The sequence below is a fragment of the Oncorhynchus gorbuscha genome, linkage group LG04, assembly GCF_021184085.1.
Source record: "Oncorhynchus gorbuscha isolate QuinsamMale2020 ecotype Even-year linkage group LG04, OgorEven_v1.0, whole genome shotgun sequence".
NCBI lineage: Eukaryota > Metazoa > Chordata > Actinopteri > Salmoniformes > Salmonidae > Oncorhynchus > Oncorhynchus gorbuscha.
In genome coordinates, this window is record NC_060176.1 from 61,049,860 (window position 1) to 61,068,003 (window position 18,144).

At 40.2% G+C, this 18,144-nt stretch overlaps 1 protein-coding gene across 3 annotated transcripts in view; it reads left to right on the forward strand.

Moving 5' to 3' along the window:
* The window catches only part of LOC124034408 (paxillin-like), a 30,793-nt gene extending 24,118 nt beyond the window's left edge, over positions 1–6,675 (forward strand). For 2 of the 3 annotated variants that reach the window (XM_046347580.1, XM_046347583.1), the window contains 5 exons: positions 596–754; positions 898–1,071; positions 3,874–3,955; positions 4,044–4,192; positions 4,293–6,675. In XM_046347580.1, the coding sequence (XP_046203536.1) occupies positions 596–754; positions 898–1,071; positions 3,874–3,955; positions 4,044–4,192; positions 4,293–4,559 (831 nt within the window). In that variant the 3' untranslated portion in view covers positions 4,560–6,675. Of the gene's footprint in view, positions 1–31; positions 427–595; positions 755–897; positions 1,072–3,873; positions 3,956–4,043; positions 4,193–4,292 lie in introns of those variants that run through there. The other variant, XR_006838569.1, reaches the window with a different exon arrangement.
* Positions 6,676–18,144: the final 11,469 nt, after the last annotated feature.

Genomic DNA, 18,144 nt, shown 5'->3' on the forward strand with positions numbered 1-18,144 from the left:
TCTCCCTCTGTCATCGTCTGTCTCTTCTCAGATCATTATTCCCTCGGAGTCACCTATACCTCAGAGGAGGGTCATTTCCCCACCCCAGTCTCCCCCAGCCCCTTGTCACCCTCCTATTATAGAAGAACCCAGGAGACCCCCAGCTGTTAAGCAGACCCCTGCTCCCCTACCTCCTCCCCCTCCCCCCTGCCCCCTCCTCAACTTCCTCCACCCCAGGAACCCATCCCTCCCCCACCTCCTCTGGTACAACCCCCACCGGTCCCAGTACAGCAGCCCCCTGCCCCCAAGCCAGAGCCCCCTCCACCTGCTGCTCCAGCCCCAGTGCCCCCTCCACCAGTGCAGCCTGCACCACCACCACCTCCCCCCAAGGTCCTGGTGTCCATTGGCTGTCAAACAGAATACGACCCAATTTTTCCTCCAATGCAGGCATGGATCTCTCTACGTTTCTATTTCTGATATGGTGGAAATCCTTCTATTTCTCACTGGCTTCAGTTTCCTCTAGTTCACCCACAGTTTAGTTATTTGTTCACATGTATTTTATGAGAGAATGCACTGTGCTCTGGTGTCCGTCCTCTCACTCTCCATCTTTTGACAGATCATGGCCCAGGGGAAAGGTAGCCCTGGAGGCCCCCCAACACAGGTCAACAAGCTGGACAACATGCTCGGCAGTCTGCAGTCTGACCTCCATAAACTGGGTGTGCAGACTGTGGCCAAGGGAGTGTGCGGGGCATGTTGTAAACCCATCGTGGGACAGGTGAGGGGCTTGGGTGGGCCATAGATCAGGCTCTGGTGGCCTTTCTAAGATCATGGTCTCGCTCTAACTTCAAGTTACTTTCAATTGAATTGCAGAGCTTTGTTGACATGGTAAATGTAAATATACTGTCTCTGTTTGTCCAGGTGGTTACTGCCATGGGGCGCACATGGCACCCAGAGCACTTTGTGTGTAGCCACTGTCAGGAGGAGATAGGTTCCAGAAACTTCTTTGAGCGTGATGGAGCGCCCTACTGTGAGATGGACTACCACAACCTGTTCTCCCCACGCTGCCACTACTGTAACGGCCCTATACTGGATGTAAGTAAACACTACACTACACACAAATATGAACGCAACATGTAAAGTGTTGGTCCCAGGTTTCATGAGCTGAAATCAAAGATCCCAGACATTTTCCATACGCACAAAAAGCTATCAGCCAATCTCCGACCTTCCATTCTTAAGCAAAATTCTGGAGAAATTGGTTTTCAAACCGCTTTTTTTTGTTTTTGTACCAACTCAATTTACCACTAACTAAAATAATATTTGAGCCAACACAGATGCCAAACAGCTCTCTGTCCTTGTACTCTTAGATTTAAGTGCTGCATTTGACACTGTTGACCATGATGTCCTTCTGGACAGACTGGAGAGGTGGGTTGGCCTCTCCGGTCCAGTTCTAAATTGGTTTAGGACCTATTTAACGGGTCAAGAGTTTTACATTTATTTTAGTTTGTCACCCTTGGTGAACATAACTCCGATTTATAACATATCACCTGTGGTGTTCCACAAGGTTTGATTTTTGGATCCGGTACTGCTCAGTTTATATATGTTACCCCCTGGCAGAGTTCTCAGAAAGCACAGCATTGATTTTCACTGCTACGCAGGCGATGCACAACTTTTCCTTTCTGTGTCACCAGAGGGTTTCAGCTCCACGGATAAATGATTAGACGGTATTAGTGATTTTAACTACTTGGATTAAAACCGGTGTAATGTGTGCTCTCCAACTCAATCATCAAGTTTGCGGACGACACAACAGTGGTAGGCTTGATTACCAACAACGACGAGACGACCTACAGGGAGGAGGTGAGGGCCCTCGGAGTGTGGTGTCAGGAAAATAACCTCACACTCAACGTCAACAAAACTAAGGAGATAATTGTGGACTTCAGGAAACAGCAGAGGGAACACCCCCCTATCCACAACGATGAAACAGTAGTGGAGAGGGTAGCAAGTTTTAAGTTCCTCGGCGTACACATCACAGACAAACTGAATTGGTCCACCCACACAGACAGCATCGTGAAGAAGGCGCAGCAGCGCCTATTCAACCTCAGGAGGCTGAAGAAATTTGGCTTGTCACCAAAAGCACTCACAAACTTCTACAGATGCACAATCGAGAGCATCCTGTCGGGCTGTATCACCGCCTGGTACGGCAACTGCTCCGCCCACAACCGTAAGGCTCTCCAGAGGGTAGTGAGGTCTGTACAACACATCACCGGGGGCAAACTACCTGCCCTCCAGGACACCTACACCACCCGATGTCACAGAAAGGCCATAAAGATCATCAAGGACAACAACCACCCGAGCCACTGCCTGTTCACCCCGCTATCATCCAGAAGGCGAGGTCAGTACAGGTGCATCAAAGCTGGGACCGAGGGACTTAAAAACAGCTTCCATCTCAAGGCCATCAGACTGTCAGACACCATCAGACACTAACATTGAGTGGCTGCTGCCAACACACTGACTCAACTTCAGCCACTTTAATAATGGGAATTGATGGGAAATTATGTCAAATCTATCACTAGCCACTTTAAACAATGCTACCTAATATAATGTTTACATACCCTACATTATTCATCTCATATGTATACGTATATACTGTACTCTATCATCTACTGCATCCTTATGTAATACATGTATCACTAGCCACTTTTAACTATGCCACTTTGTTTACATACTCATCTCATATGTATATACAGCACTCAATACCATCTACTGTATCTTGCCTATGCCGCTCTGTACCATCACTCATTCATATCTTTATGTACATATTCTTTATCCCCTTACACTTGTGTCTATAAGGTAGTAGTTTTGGAATTGTTAGCTAGATTACTTGTTGGTTATTACTGCATTGTCGGAACTAGAAGCACAAGCATTTCGCTACACTCGCATTAACATCTGCTAACCGTGTGTATGTGACAAATAACATTGGATTTGATTTGGATGGCTCAACTTCCTCCAGCTAAATCAAGACAAGACCGAGGTGCTTATTGTTAGAGCCAAAGCACAGAGCGAATCTAGCCCCACATTTTTAATTCACGGCCAAAAAAGGTAAAAAACCAAGGTGTTATTTTAGATTCTGAACTAAATTTTTAATCGAACAATATGAATGTGACCAAAATAGTTTTTACCACCCGAGGAACGTTGCCACGGTGTGGCTCTTTCTCTCTGACTGATACAGAGAGACTCATCCATGCTTTTATTACGTGCAGGCTTGACTACTGTAATGCTCTCCTGTCTGGTCTACTCAAGAAAGCCATTGGTCAACTGCAAAACATACAGAATGCTGCAGCACGGGTACTGACCAAGACCAGACTGAGAGCACACATTACACTGATTTTAAAGTCTCTGCACTGACTGCCTGTGAGTTTTAGAAGTCATTTTAAGATTATTATATTGGTTTTTAAATCAATCCACGATTGTGCAGCCCAATACATGTCAGACATGCTTTTAAGTTATGTACCTAGTAGGTCCCCCGGGTCCTCTGACACTTGCCTTTTAACTATCCCAAAGCCTAGAACCAAGAGACATGGAGAGGCAGCCTTTAGTTATTATGCCCCCGGCTTCTGGAATAGCCTGCCAAAGAACCTGAGGGGGGCAGAAGCTGTGGACATGTTTAATTAAAGATCTTGAAACGTATATTTTAATAATCCTTTTTTTATCTCGTTTTGTTGTGTAGTAAATATTTCATATTTGATTTTTGTTTATTTAATTTTTCCTGTAAAGCACATTGCGTTGCATTCCATGCTTGATTTGATTTGTTCGGTGTATATTATTTCAACTTAGGCAGTCCAAAGATCCAGTGTAGCAATGGCAGCTAGCATAGAGTAACTGTTCCTATGTTTACAGAAAGTTGTGACTGCGTTGGACAAGACATGGCATCCTGAACACTTCTTCTGTGCTCAGTGTGGATCATTCTTTGGCCCAGAAGGTGAGTTTTACCCATTCTTGGAGCTCACTTGAAATGACCATTTATAGAGTCTGGTGCAGAACTCATGATCTGTATGCGTCTCCTGAAGGCTTCCATGAGAAGGATGGGAAGGCGTACTGTAGGAAGGACTACTTTGACATGTTTGCACCGAAATGTGGCGGCTGTGCCCGAGCCATTCTGGAGAACTACATCTCTGCGCTAAACTCCCTTTGGCATCCAGAGTGCTTTGTCTGCAGGGTCTGTAATCAGCCTATTTCCCTTTATATAAAGGCATTCATGTTGAAGTGTCCTGACTTGTACTTACTCATTACTCTCCTCTCTCTCTCTGGGTATGCAGGAGTGCTTCACCCCATTTGTGAATGGGAGTTTCTTTGAGCATGATGGGCAGCCCTACTGTGAGGTGCACTACCACGAGCAGCGAGGCTCCCTCTGCTCGGGTTGTCAGAAGCCCATCACCGGCCGCTGCATCACAGCCATGGGCAGGAAGTTCCACCCGGAGCACTTTGTTTGTGCCTTCTGCCTCAAGCAGCTCAACAAGGGCACCTTCAAGGATCAGAACGACAAGCCCTACTGCCAGGGCTGCTTTGTGAAGCTCTTCAGTTAGGGAGTGTGTGTGGCTCACAAGCTTGTATCAGAAAGTGTCTGTGTAGCTCTGGTAGTGTGTGCAAATCAGATTGTGTGTGTTTGAATTGTTTTAGAGGGATGTCTTTATACTGATGGTGTGAATGGTGTGTGTGTTTCAGGTAGTATGTGTGTGAGATTCCAGCATTCTCTTGTTGGCCCTTGAAGTGTAATGGACAATTGGATCAGGTCTCTGCCTGTACGCTTTCCGTGATGCTCAGAATAGTGTGATTTCAAACCCAAATAGTTTTGCTTTGCTTTTGTAGTCCGGGTAAATGCTTACTGAACACTGTAAGAACACATGGGATGCGTATATGGAAGTGTTTTGAGGTTGCTGCTCACTGGTTGAGTGTCTCTTGAAAACCATTTGAAATGTGACATGTTACTAGATCAGGGAGATGTTGACCTGTCTTTTTTTTATCAGCTGAGGCCTTTTTTCAACTGCTAAAGCAAAGGCCTCGGTGAGAGTTCTTTAATTTGCTGCCTGAGTAACAGAGAACAGATGCATATAATGATGTCATTGTAGCTTTGACTGGAAATAGGCTATGGGTCAGTCATTATTTTAGTACTTGTGAAGCACATGGTCGTGTCATCAGACCCTTGTGGACTCATTTTCACACACACGGCCTTGTGACACACAATCATTAACACCTCCACACAAGCATTTGGTGTTTGACAAACATATGAATGCTGACATGTTACAATTTAGATTTAATGTATATTGGAATGTTTGTATAAAATGTATGTGAAAAAGATTAATTTACCACAAATAATATTTGACTCCCTCTGTTTGGGAAATTGGAGTCACATATAACGCCAAATGGGGAGATGGATAATGTTACTTTGTCACCTTCTCCACTGCCCACTCAGTCCTTTAGAGCTTAACCGTTAGTTGGACTGGTTTGGACTTTCCTTTATGTTCAGAAAGATCTGATGCAGCATAAAAGAGTATGCCACTATAAACAATTGAATTGATTCTGCATACAGGAAACAGTTGCATTTTACTGTGAGAATACTGTATACAAAGCGCTGGTCAGTTAAGTTTGAATAACCACTCATTAAGAGAAATCCTCTTAGAAATTTCAAAGCAGAGATGCTTTTCTATTTTTCAAGATCTGTGAAGTTACTGTGCATTGAGTTTGACTTTTTGTAAAATAAATAGAATACTGCACAAGGCCCCTTATGTATGTACACACAGATTCTATGCGAACAATACTGTGTGCAGCTGCAAACCTTTAACTCAACAACCCTCTTGACTCTATCCAAGTGATGCTTTCAAGGAATATGCCTATCTATTTTCTGTACCAATATATCAATGCAATGTCTTTTACACTGGGGAGACCAGCAAGGAATCCTACTGTTTATAGACTGGGAGTCCTGGACTATCTCTTCAGATTTCTGTCAGTGTGAGTCCACTGGATAATGTGTGTTGATATTGGTCTGAGAGTGTGCACTGTGCAGGATCTACTGTACACCAGTTGTGTTTGCGGACTTGTATTCTTATCCATCACAAAATTGTATTGGGTCTGTATCTTGTTCAGGGATTTACACCCAGAGCTTGTAAATCTCTGTTCATTGTTTTATTTAAATCATTCTCTATTTGTCTACTCAGAATCATTGTAGTTGGCAGTTATTTAACCAAAGTGACTTTTTTAATTGAAATTGTGTCCCTTGTCACCTTTTCATTTGATATGTCATAGTGCTGAATAATGAGCCAACTCATTTCATGGGTAGATTTTTGTTGTTGTATAGCCTAAGTGTATAGTGTTTGTGATAAAGTTTTCCTTTGGCGAAACAAAGGCAATTTCTCCCTGGCCTTGACATGAGAAACACTCTATTCACACCACTTTGATACAGCTATGACCAGAAGTGACTTTCCGTAGCAGGTTAGGAAAAGGGTTAGGGAAAATGCTCTCCTAACCTGCTATGAAAGCCACTTCTGGTTGTTGCTGTATCGAAATGGCATGGAAAGAGTGTCTGGTGGAGTGAAATTATACAGGTGGTGGCTCTTTTGATGGCCCTTGCTATAATTATTCTTTGGGACGTCCCAACTCTGACGTTAACCATTTTACATTTCATCTTCAATGGGGTAAGGCTTGGGTATGGACGTTGCAGGGATCCCAGTTTGCAATAACATTTTGAAACTCATCTTTGCAGCAAATTCACAACCCAGTTAACTCGGCACATACTGTTGTAGAGGGTCAATCTCAATTGATTGTTTTTACTATCATCCTTTTTTTTTCTCTAAACGTTCCACACACTAAGGGCAAAAGAGTAGGATAGGGTTATATCTAAACGGGCCACACACCAAGGGCAAACGAGTAGGATAGGGTTATATCTAAACGGGCCACACACCAAGGGCAAAAGAGTAGGATAGGGTTATATCTAAACGGGCCACACACCAAGGGCAAAAGAGTAGGATAGGGTTATATCTAAACGGGCCACACACCAAGGGCAAAAGAGTAGGATAGGGTTATATCTAAACGGGCCACACACCAAGGGGGTTATATCAAAAGGGCAAAAGAGTAGGATAGGGTTATATCTAAACGGGCCACACACCAAGGGCAAAAGAGTAGGATAGGGTTATATCTAAACGGGCCACACACCAAGGGCAAAAGAGTAGGATAGGGTTATATCTAAACGGGCCACACACCAAGGGCAAAAGAGTAGGATAGGGTTATATCTAAACGGGCCACACACCAAGGGCAAAAGAGTAGGATAGGGTTATATCTAAACGGGCCACACACTAAGGGCAAAAGAGTAGGATAGGGTTATATCTAAATGTTCCACACACTAAGGGCAAAAGAGTAGGATAGGGTTATATCTAAATGTTCCACACACCAAGGGCAAAAGAGTAGGATAGGGTTATATCTAAATGTTCCACACACCAAGGGCAAAAGTGTAGGATAGGGTTATATCTAAACGTTCCACACACCAAGGGCAAAAGAGTAGGATAGGGTTATATCTAAACGGGCCACACTCGTTTGATGCCACTTCAATACGGCTTCGATACAGCTACGACCGGAAGTGATTTCCGTAGTAGGTTGGGAGTGCGTTTTCGTTAGGGACCCTAGAGAGGAAGAGGCGAAGCGATAGGTTTTACTCCGCCCAAAATCTGTCCACGAAAATAACACCATGAAGTGATAGGTTTCTATCTATCAAATTGGCAACAGCTTTTCATTAAAATATTCAAAAATCCGCATTAAAATAATATGCGCATTTCGAGATGTTTCCATCAAATAAAGTTGTTGCAGAATAAAAGGCTGTGCGTGATGACGTAGGGCACATTACAAAAACACTTTAATTGATTTCGATCGCATTTTCAACTCTAGGGGTAGTTTTGCCAAAACAACATGAGTTATAGCGAATGCGCCCACTCTGGTCTTGGCATGTGTGCTCAAACCAACAGCTCGCAGTGCGGGTAGGCTACTTACACGATGAGGTTATTGTGAATAAGAGAGTGATCATTTTTATTTGTCAAACGGCAGCCAAGCATCGGTCATCATGTCACCAGAATAAGACCCTCGATATTCATTGGAAAGCAGCATCAAGCTCATCACCGTGCACTTTCACCACCCTGTGCAATTCCTCATAATTTATTTAATCTATAGCCTAAAAACTGCATGGTTTCCCGGGTCATAGTGGGAGGACAGCACAACCTCACCGCGTCACTCCAAAATTACTTCGAAATGTTGGTTATTATATAAATATTTGGGCATAATGGCGTTTCCACATACATTTCTCGCATAATTTATTTTACTGACACAAAAAGATCCCACCTTGTCTAGCGTATATTGTTTTGTCAACATTGGGAAAGTTTACCGACAAATTAGATGTTTCCATCAACAACCTGGCCTGTCATGACTTTTTTATCCGACATGTACTTTACAAGCATAAAAAGGTTGGATGGAAACCTGGTTAATGAAAGTGGTGACTTTGGTCAACAAGAAGAAAATATACTACTTTAAAATGGAGATACAAAAACGAGTTCTCTATCTCCATGGTCTGTTGTTCACAAGCGCGTATCTGCCCTCTCATTGTCTAGAATGGTTACACATGAGCACATTTTTTATAAAAAATAATAATTACACTTATTTAATTAGGCAATTCAGTTAACAACAACTTCTTTACAATGATGGCATGTTTAGAGTGGATCACTTTTGTCAAGTCCAATACCATTTTGCTGATCACCTCATTTAAAAGAGTGTTGTAATCTGGCGATAAAAATTGTCCGACTTCTCGACTGCATGAACTTTACAAATATCATGTAATCAAAGGCCAAAGTTTCTGCAGTTGATCTTCACCAACTTCATCCTGCAGGATCACCTGCATTGTGGGATGTTCTATTGTCAACCAATCATTAGGGTGTTTTTGTTTGACCAACGCAAACGTGATCAAAGACATGACTGAAACTAGTTTCAAGATTTAATGTCATGTGCCCAAGTACAGTGAAATGCCTTTCTTGCAAGCGCCAAACACAACAATGCAGTAATCAATATCAATGTAGCACTGAAAACAACAAGGTAGAACAAAAACACAAGAAATAAAAATAAGAAAACGAGAAAGTAAGAAGCTATATTCAGGGTCAGTTAGTAAACCATATTTACAATGTGAGGGATACTGGAGTGATAGAGGTAGATATGTATAGGGGTAAGGTGACTAGGCATCAGGATACTGGAGTGATAGAGGTAGATATGTATAGGGGTAAGGTGACTAGGCATCAGGATACTGGAGTGATAGAGGTATATATGTATAGGGGTAAGGTGACTAGGCATCAGGATACTGTATGGTAAACAGAGTAGCAGCAGCACAAATGATGATTGTATGTTGTTTTTATTGTTTTTATTTACTTTTCTGCTCTTTTGCCCACCAGGATTTCTACTTGCACATCACCATCTGCTCATCTATCACTCCAGTGTTCATTTGCTAAATTGTAATTACTTTGCTACTATGGCCTATTTATTGCCTTACTTCCTCACGCCATTTGCACACTGTATATAGACTTTCTTTTTTTCTATTGTGTTATTGACTGTACGCTTGTTTATCCCATGTGTAACTCTATGTTGTTGTTTGTATCGCACTGCTTTGCTTTATCTTGGCCAGGTTGCAGTTGTAAATGAGAACTTATTCTCAAATAGCTTACCTGGTTAAATAAAGGGAAATAGAAAAATAATAAAAATTGTGTGTATAAGTGTGTGTGCATGTTATGTGTATGTTGGAGTGTCATTGTGAGTGAGTGTGTAGAGTCCTGTGAGTGTGATTTTTTTAAACACAAGGGTCAACTCAGTCCATGTAGCCATTATGTTAGCTATTTAGTTGTCTATGGCTTGTGGATAGAAGTTGTTACTTCTTGCCATATGGAACTAGAGAGCACAGTCTATGGCTTGGGTGGCTGGAGACATGTTTGCAAATGTTTTAAAAATAAAAAAAACTGAAATACCTTATTTACATAACTATTCAGACACTTTGCTATGAGACTCCAAATTAAGCTTAGGAGCATCCTGTTTCCATTGATCAACCTTGAGGTGTTTCCACAACTTGATTGGAGTCCACCTGTGGAAAATTCAATTGATTGGACAGGATTTGGAAAGGCACACACCTGTCCATATAAGGTCCCACAGTTGACATTGCATGTCAGAACAAAAACCAATGCCATGAGGTCAGAACAAAAACCAATACCATGAGGTCAGAACAAAAACCAATACCATGAGGTCGAAGAGCTCCATAGAGCTCCGAGAATGGATTGTGTCTAACCTGTTTCTACTTTGTCATTGTGGGGTATTGTGTGTAGATTGATGACGGGAAAAAACAATTTAATCCATTTTAGAATAAGGCTGTAACGTAACAAAATGTTGAAAAAGTCAAGGGGTCTGAATAATTTCCGAATGCACCGTATATACAAATATGATATTTGAGGCGCTCTCACTAATTGATTGAACAATGTGTATACACAATATTATGTTATGATTTCAGTTTGTGAGTGTGTGATTATGGGGTTAGATACATAATACATTATTAAGAGAAGCTTTTAGAAACAATGGCAACACTGCCATGTTGATCTGAGCCTCGCTGTCGGAAAACCACATTAGTGTTCGACTTTCGGCAGTCACAGATGCATCTTCACCGACTTCTCTCCTTACAACTCAAACGCACCCAATGAGAGAAGTTAAAAATTCTTCCTTAGGCACCACCTAGATTAGAGACAATATCTTAAGTAGTTGAACATGTTATTTCTCAAACCTTGTGAAAGTGACAAACTGACACGTTTTCATTTTAATTTACGTCAAAAACAACTTGATATAAAAGGAGTGTGTAATATAACACACTGAGACAGGGATGTGGGTAAAATAACGTTTATCAGATGTCATGGGTTTAGTGCAAGTACAGATGACATGAAATTGGGGAGAGAAATGGGGTAAAAATTCAACTAATAATAATAATAAAGATCACATGTAGTAATTAGTAACAGCGTCACCCTCAGGCACTCAAGGTAAGTACATGTACATACAAGACATTTCTTTAGATAATAAAGAACAAACAAAAATGTTCTTTCAACTCAGTGTTTCACTGAAAAAATACATGTTTTACAACATAACATACACATCACATTGTTATTATTAAATTGTGAAAGACTCCAGTCACCCAAGTCACAGACTATTCTCTCTGCTACCGCACAGCAAGCGGTACCGGAGTGACAAGTATAGGCCCAAAAAGATCCTTAACAAGCTATAAGAACAATTAATGAAATGGCCTCCCGGACTATTTACATTGAAACTTTGGCAAATGGTAAAGTCTGCAAAACGTAGTGCAATCTGTTCGTAAAATATTATTATTTTGGAAACAGAAAACTGTTTTGAGATTAAATGTTTAATCAATGACAAAATGCGCAGAATGTCGGCCAAAATCCATCTCGCTCCATCTTCTCCCACTGCCGATAACTGAGCTTCCTCTCACCACCATATTTGGCAGTGAGTGGAAATACCAAGCGGATACATTACATTTATACGTATTGTCTTTAAAGTGGTAATAAAAATACATGCATTTTTTCTCTTTTCCATACAAGAATGCCATTCATGCTCAGAGGATGTGCAATTGTTTTTAAACCAGTGTGGCAAATGATCTATGGTTTTCAAATGGTACAAATTATTGTGCAGGGGTCACTGTTCCCAAACCAAGACTGATACAAGAAGTCACTGGGTCCTTTAAGTAATTACAATTTCTGTAGAACACTTCTTACTTTGTTACGTTTCTGGTTATAGCTCAAGAAATGCAAATGAAAAACTATTGATAATTTTCCTTCTGCAGAGACTTTAATATGGTTCTACACAAAACCATAGACATATATCCTCCTAGAGCACACAATGCAGGTAATAGATCATCTGTATTATGTAATTGTATGAACGTTATTGATATATGGAGGTATAGAAAACCTATGGTAAAAGATTTATCTTGGAGTAACAAAAACAAAAACACTCTACAGTGCAGAATATATTTATTGCTGATATCCCAATGAATTCGAACCTAAAGTTGATCAGATTAAGATCTAACCTGCTATTTTAAAGTCAAACTAAAACTGAGTCTTTGTGATGACTCACAGAAACATTCAATTGTGAGCTATTGGAAATGTAATAACACTATTGCAATTTGAACATTTCACAGCAAATGTCAATTATCTTATTTAAGTCTATTATTAATCCAGTAACTGTAAATGAGGAAACTGAATATTCAAGAAGTATAACTATACATTTAATGAATTATTTTTTAAATCCTCGGGCAATGATGGATTTTAACGGCAGAGTTTCAACAGGCCTTTATAGATAATATTATAAAATGTCTTCTTGTAGTTTAGTTTTCTGGCAGTTGTTTATAAGTGTAACGGTTTTCGTCCTCCTCTTCTGAGGAGGTGTAGGAAGGATCGGACCAGCATGGTAAGTGTACATAATATAATCTTAATGAAATATAACTGAACACAGAAAACAAAAGAATACGAGAATAACTGGAAACCGACACAGTCCCGTATGGAGCAAACACTGACAGGGAAAATAATCACCCACCACCAACATGGGGAAAACAGGCTACCTAAGTATGATTCTCAATCAGAGACAACGATCGACAGCTGCCTCTGATTGAGAACCATACCAGGCCAAACACAGAAATACAACATAGAAGAAAGAACATAGACTACCCACCCCAACTCACGCCCTGACCAAACTAACACAAAGACATAATAAAGGAACTAAGGTCAGAACGTGACAATCAGGCCATTCTTCACAAACTTCTGTCTTATCTAACTTTGCTATAGAAATATAGACACCTGAGTTGCCTAACCCATTTACAGGATTTGTTAACTCTTGAGGTTCCTAGGTTTTGCTTTTGATTAAATACATTTCATCTTGATGTTCTGGTGCCATTCGGGCAATTTAAAATATTGATTTGGGACTTATTTGTGAAGGAATGTAACTATTTTTCTGGGTGACTTGTGATATTTGTTGTGCTTGCCATGTATTTTAATGTGTAAATCAAATCAAATCAAATCAAATGTATTTATATAGCCCTTCGTACATCAGCTGATATCTCAAAGTGCTGTACAGAAACCCAGCCTAAAACCCCAAACAGCAAGCAATGCAGGTGTAGAAGCACGGTGGCTAGGAAAAACTCCCTAGAAAGGCCAAAACCTAGGAAGAAACCTAGAGAGGAACCAGGCTATGTGGGGTGGCCAGTCCTCTTCTGGCTGTGCCGGGTGGAGATTATAACAGAACATGGCCAAGATGTTCAAATGTTCATAAATGACCAGCATGGTCAAATAATAATAAGGCAGAACAGCTGAAACTGGAGCAGCAGCACGGTCAGGTGGACTGGGGACAGCAAAGAGTCATCATGTCAGGTAGCCCTGGGGCACGGTCCTAGGGCTCAGGTCCTCCGAGAGAGAGAAAGAAAGAGAGAATTAGAGAGAGCATATGTGGGGTGGCCAGTCCTCTTCTGGCTGTGCTGGGTGGAGATTATAACAGAACATGGCCAAGATGTTCAAATGTTCATAAATGACCAGCATGGTCGAATAATAATAAGGCAGAACAGTTGAAACTGGAGCAGCAACACGGCCAGGTGGACTGGGGACAGCAAGGAGTCATCATGTCAGGTAGTCCTGGGGCATGGTCCTAGGGCTCAGGTCCTCCGAGAGAGAGAAAGAAAGAGAGAAGGAGAGAATTAGAGAACGCACACTTAGATTCACACAGGACACTGAATAAGACAGGAGAAGTACTCCAGATATAACAAACTGACCCTAGCCCCCCCGACACATAAACTACTGCAGCATAAATACTGGAGGCTGAGACAGGAGGGGTCAGGAGACACTGTGGTTAATGGAAGTGGTGACTTTGGTCAATAAGAAGAAAATATACTACTTTAAAATGGAGATACAAAAACGAGTTCTCTATCTCCATGGTCTGTTGTTCACAAGCGCGTATCTGCCCTCTCATTGTCTAGAATGGTTACACATGAGCACATTTTTTATCAAAAATAATAATTACACTTGTATTGGACTTGTCAAGTCCAATACCATTTTGCTGATCACCTCATTTAAAAGAGTGTTGTAATCTGGCGATAAAAATTGTCCGACTTCTCGACTGCATGAACTTTACAAATATCATGTAATCAAAGGCCAAAGTTTCTGCAGTTGATCTTCACCAACTTCATCCTGCAGGATCACCTGCATTGTGGGATGTTCTATTGTCAACCAATCATTAGGGTGTTTTTGTTTGACCAACGCAAACGTGATCAAAGACATGACTGAAACTAGTTTCAAGATTTAATGTCATGTGCCCAAGTACAGTGAAATGCCTTTCTTGCAAGCGCCAAACACAACAATGCAGTAATCAATATCAATGTAGCACTGAAAACAACAAGGTAGAACAAAAACACAAGAAATAAAAATAAGAAAACGAGAAAGTAAGAATTCAGCTATATTCAGGGTCAGTTAGTAAACCATATTTACAATGTGAGGGATACTGGAGTGATAGAGGTAGATATGTATAGGGGTAAGGTGACTAGGCATCAGGATACTGGAGTGATAGAGGTAGATATGTATAGGGGTAAGGTGACTAGGCATCAGGATACTGGAGTGATAGAGGTATATATGTATAGGGGTAAGGTGACTAGGCATCAGGATACTGTATGGTAAACAGAGTAGCAGCAGCACAAATGATGATTGTATGTTGTTTTTATTGTTTTTATTTACTTTTCTGCTCTTTTGCCCACCAGGATTTCTACTTGCACATCACCATCTGCTCATCTATCACTCCAGTGTTCATTTGCTAAATTGTAATTACTTTGCTACTATGGCCTATTTATTGCCTTACTTCCTCACGCCATTTGCACACTGTATATAGACTTTCTTTTTTTCTATTGTGTTATTGACTGTACGCTTGTTTATCCCATGTGTAACTCTATGTTGTTGTTTGTATCGCACTGCTTTGCTTTATCTTGGCCAGGTTGCAGTTGTAAATGAGAACTTATTCTCAAATAGCTTACCTGGTTAAATAAAGGGGAAATAGAAAAATAATAAAAATTGTGTGTATAAGTGTGTGTGCATGTTATGTGTATGTTGGAGTGTCATTGTGAGTGAGTGTGTAGAGTCCTGTGAGTGTGATTTTTTTAAACACAAGGGTCAACTCAGTCCATGTAGCCATTATGTTAGCTATTTAGTTGTCTATGGCTTGTGGATAGAAGTTGTTACTTCTTGCCATATGGAACTAGAGAGCACAGTCTATGGCTTGGGTGGCTGGAGACATGTTTGCAAATGTTTTAAAAATAAAAAAAACTGAAATACCTTATTTACATAACTATTCAGACACTTTGCTATGAGACTCCAAATTAAGCTTAGGAGCATCCTGTTTCCATTGATCAACCTTGAGGTGTTTCCACAACTTGATTGGAGTCCACCTGTGGAAAATTCAATTGATTGGACAGGATTTGGAAAGGCACACACCTGTCCATATAAGGTCCCACAGTTGACATTGCATGTCAGAACAAAAACCAATGCCATGAGGTCAGAACAAAAACCAATACCATGAGGTCAGAACAAAAACCAATACCATGAGGTCGAAGAGCTCCATAGAGCTCCGAGAATGGATTGTGTCTAACCTGTTTCTACTTTGTCATTGTGGGGTATTGTGTGTAGATTGATGACGGAAAAAACAATTTAATCCATTTTAGAATAAGGCTGTAACGTAACAAAATGTTGAAAAAGTCAAGGGGTCTGAATAATTTCCGAATGCACCGTATATACAAATATGATATTTGAGGCGCTCTCACTAATTGATTGAACAATGTGTATACACAATATTATGTTATGATTTCAGTTTGTGAGTGTGTGATTATGGGGTTAGATACATAATACATTATTAAGAGAAGCTTTTAGAAACAATGGCAACACTGCCATGTTGATCTGAGCCTCGCTGTCGGAAAACCACATTAGTGTTCGACTTTCGGCAGTCACAGATGCATCTTCACCGACTTCTCTCCTTACAACTCAAACGCACCCAATGAGAGAAGTTAAAAATTCTTCCTTAGGCACCACCTAGATTAGAGACAATATCTTAAGTAGTTGAACATGTTATTTCTCAAACCTTGTGAAAGTGACAAACTGACACGTTTTCATTTTAATTTACGTCAAAAACAACTTGATATAAAAGGAGTGTGTAATATAACACACTGAGACAGGGATGTGGGTAAAATAACGTTTATCAGATGTCATGGGTTTAGTGCAAGTACAGATGACATGAAATTGGGGAGAGAAATGGGGTAAAAATTCAACTAATAATAATAATAAAGATCACATGTAGTAATTAGTAACAGCGTCACCCTCAGGCACTCAAGGTAAGTACATGTACATACAAGACATTTCTTTAGATAATAAAGAACAAACAAAAATGTTCTTTCAACTCAGTGTTTCACTGAAAAAAATACATGTTTTACAACATAACATACACATCACATTGTTATTATTAAATTGTGAAAGACTCCAGTCACCCAAGTCACAGACTATTCTCTCTGCTACCGCACAGCAAGCGGTACCGGAGTGACAAGTATAGGCCCAAAAAGATCCTTAACAAGCTATAAGAACAATTAATGAAATGGCCTCCCGGACTATTTACATTGAAACTTTGGCAAATGGTAAAGTCTGCAAAACGTAGTGCAATCTGTTCGTAAAATATTATTATTTTGGAAACAGAAAACTGTTTTGAGATTAAATGTTTAATCAATGACAAAATGCGCAGAATGTCGGCCAAAATCCATCTCGCTCCATCTTCTCCCACTGCCGATAACTGAGCTTCCTCTCACCACCATATTTGGCAGTGAGTGGAAATACCAAGCGGATACATTACATTTATACGTATTGTCTTTAAAGTGGTAATAAAAATACATGCATTTTTTCTCTTTTCCATACAAGAATGCCATTCATGCTCAGAGGATGTGCAATTGTTTTTAAACCAGTGTGGCAAATGATCTATGGTTTTCAAATGGTACAAATTATTGTGCAGGGGTCACTGTTCCCAAACCAAGACTGATACAAGAAGTCACTGGGTCCTTTAAGTAATTACAATTTCTGTAGAACACTTCTTACTTTGTTACGTTTCTGGTTATAGCTCAAGAAATGCAAATGAAAAACTATTGATAATTTTCCTTCTGCAGAGACTTTAATATGGTTCTACACAAAACCATAGACATATATCCTCCTAGAGCACACAATGCAGGTAATAGATCATCTGTATTATGTAATTGTATGAACGTTATTGATATATGGAGGTATAGAAAACCTATGGTAAAAGATTTATCTTGGAGTAACAAAAACAAAAACACTCTACAGTGCAGAATATATTTATTGCTGATATCCCAATGAATTCGAACCTAAAGTTGATCAGATTAAGATCTAACCTGCTATTTTAAAGTCAAACTAAAACTGAGTCTTTGTGATGACTCACAGAAACATTCAATTGTGAGCTATTGGAAATGTAATAACACTATTGCAATTTGAACATTTCACAGCAAATGTCAATTATCTTATTTAAGTCTATTATTAATCCAGTAACTGTAAATGAGGAAACTGAATATTCAAGAAGTATAACTATACATTTAATGAATTATTTTTTAAATCCTCGGGCAATGATGGATTTTAACGGCAGAGTTTCAACAGGCCTTTATAGATAATATTATAAAATGTCTTCTTGTAGTTTAGTTTTCTGGCAGTTGTTTATAAGTGTAACGGTTTTCATCCTCCTCTTCTGAGGAGGTGTAGGAAGGATCGGACCAGCATGGTAAGTGTACATAATATAATCTTAATGAAATATAACTGAACACAGAAAACAAAAGAATACGAGAATAACTGGAAACCGACACAGTCCCGTATGGAGCAAACACTGACAGGGAAAATAATCACCCACCACCAACATGGGGAAAACAGGCTACCTAAGTATGATTCTCAATCAGAGACAACGATCGACAGCTGCCTCTGATTGAGAACCATACCAGGCCAAACACAGAAATACAACATAGAAGAAAGAACATAGACT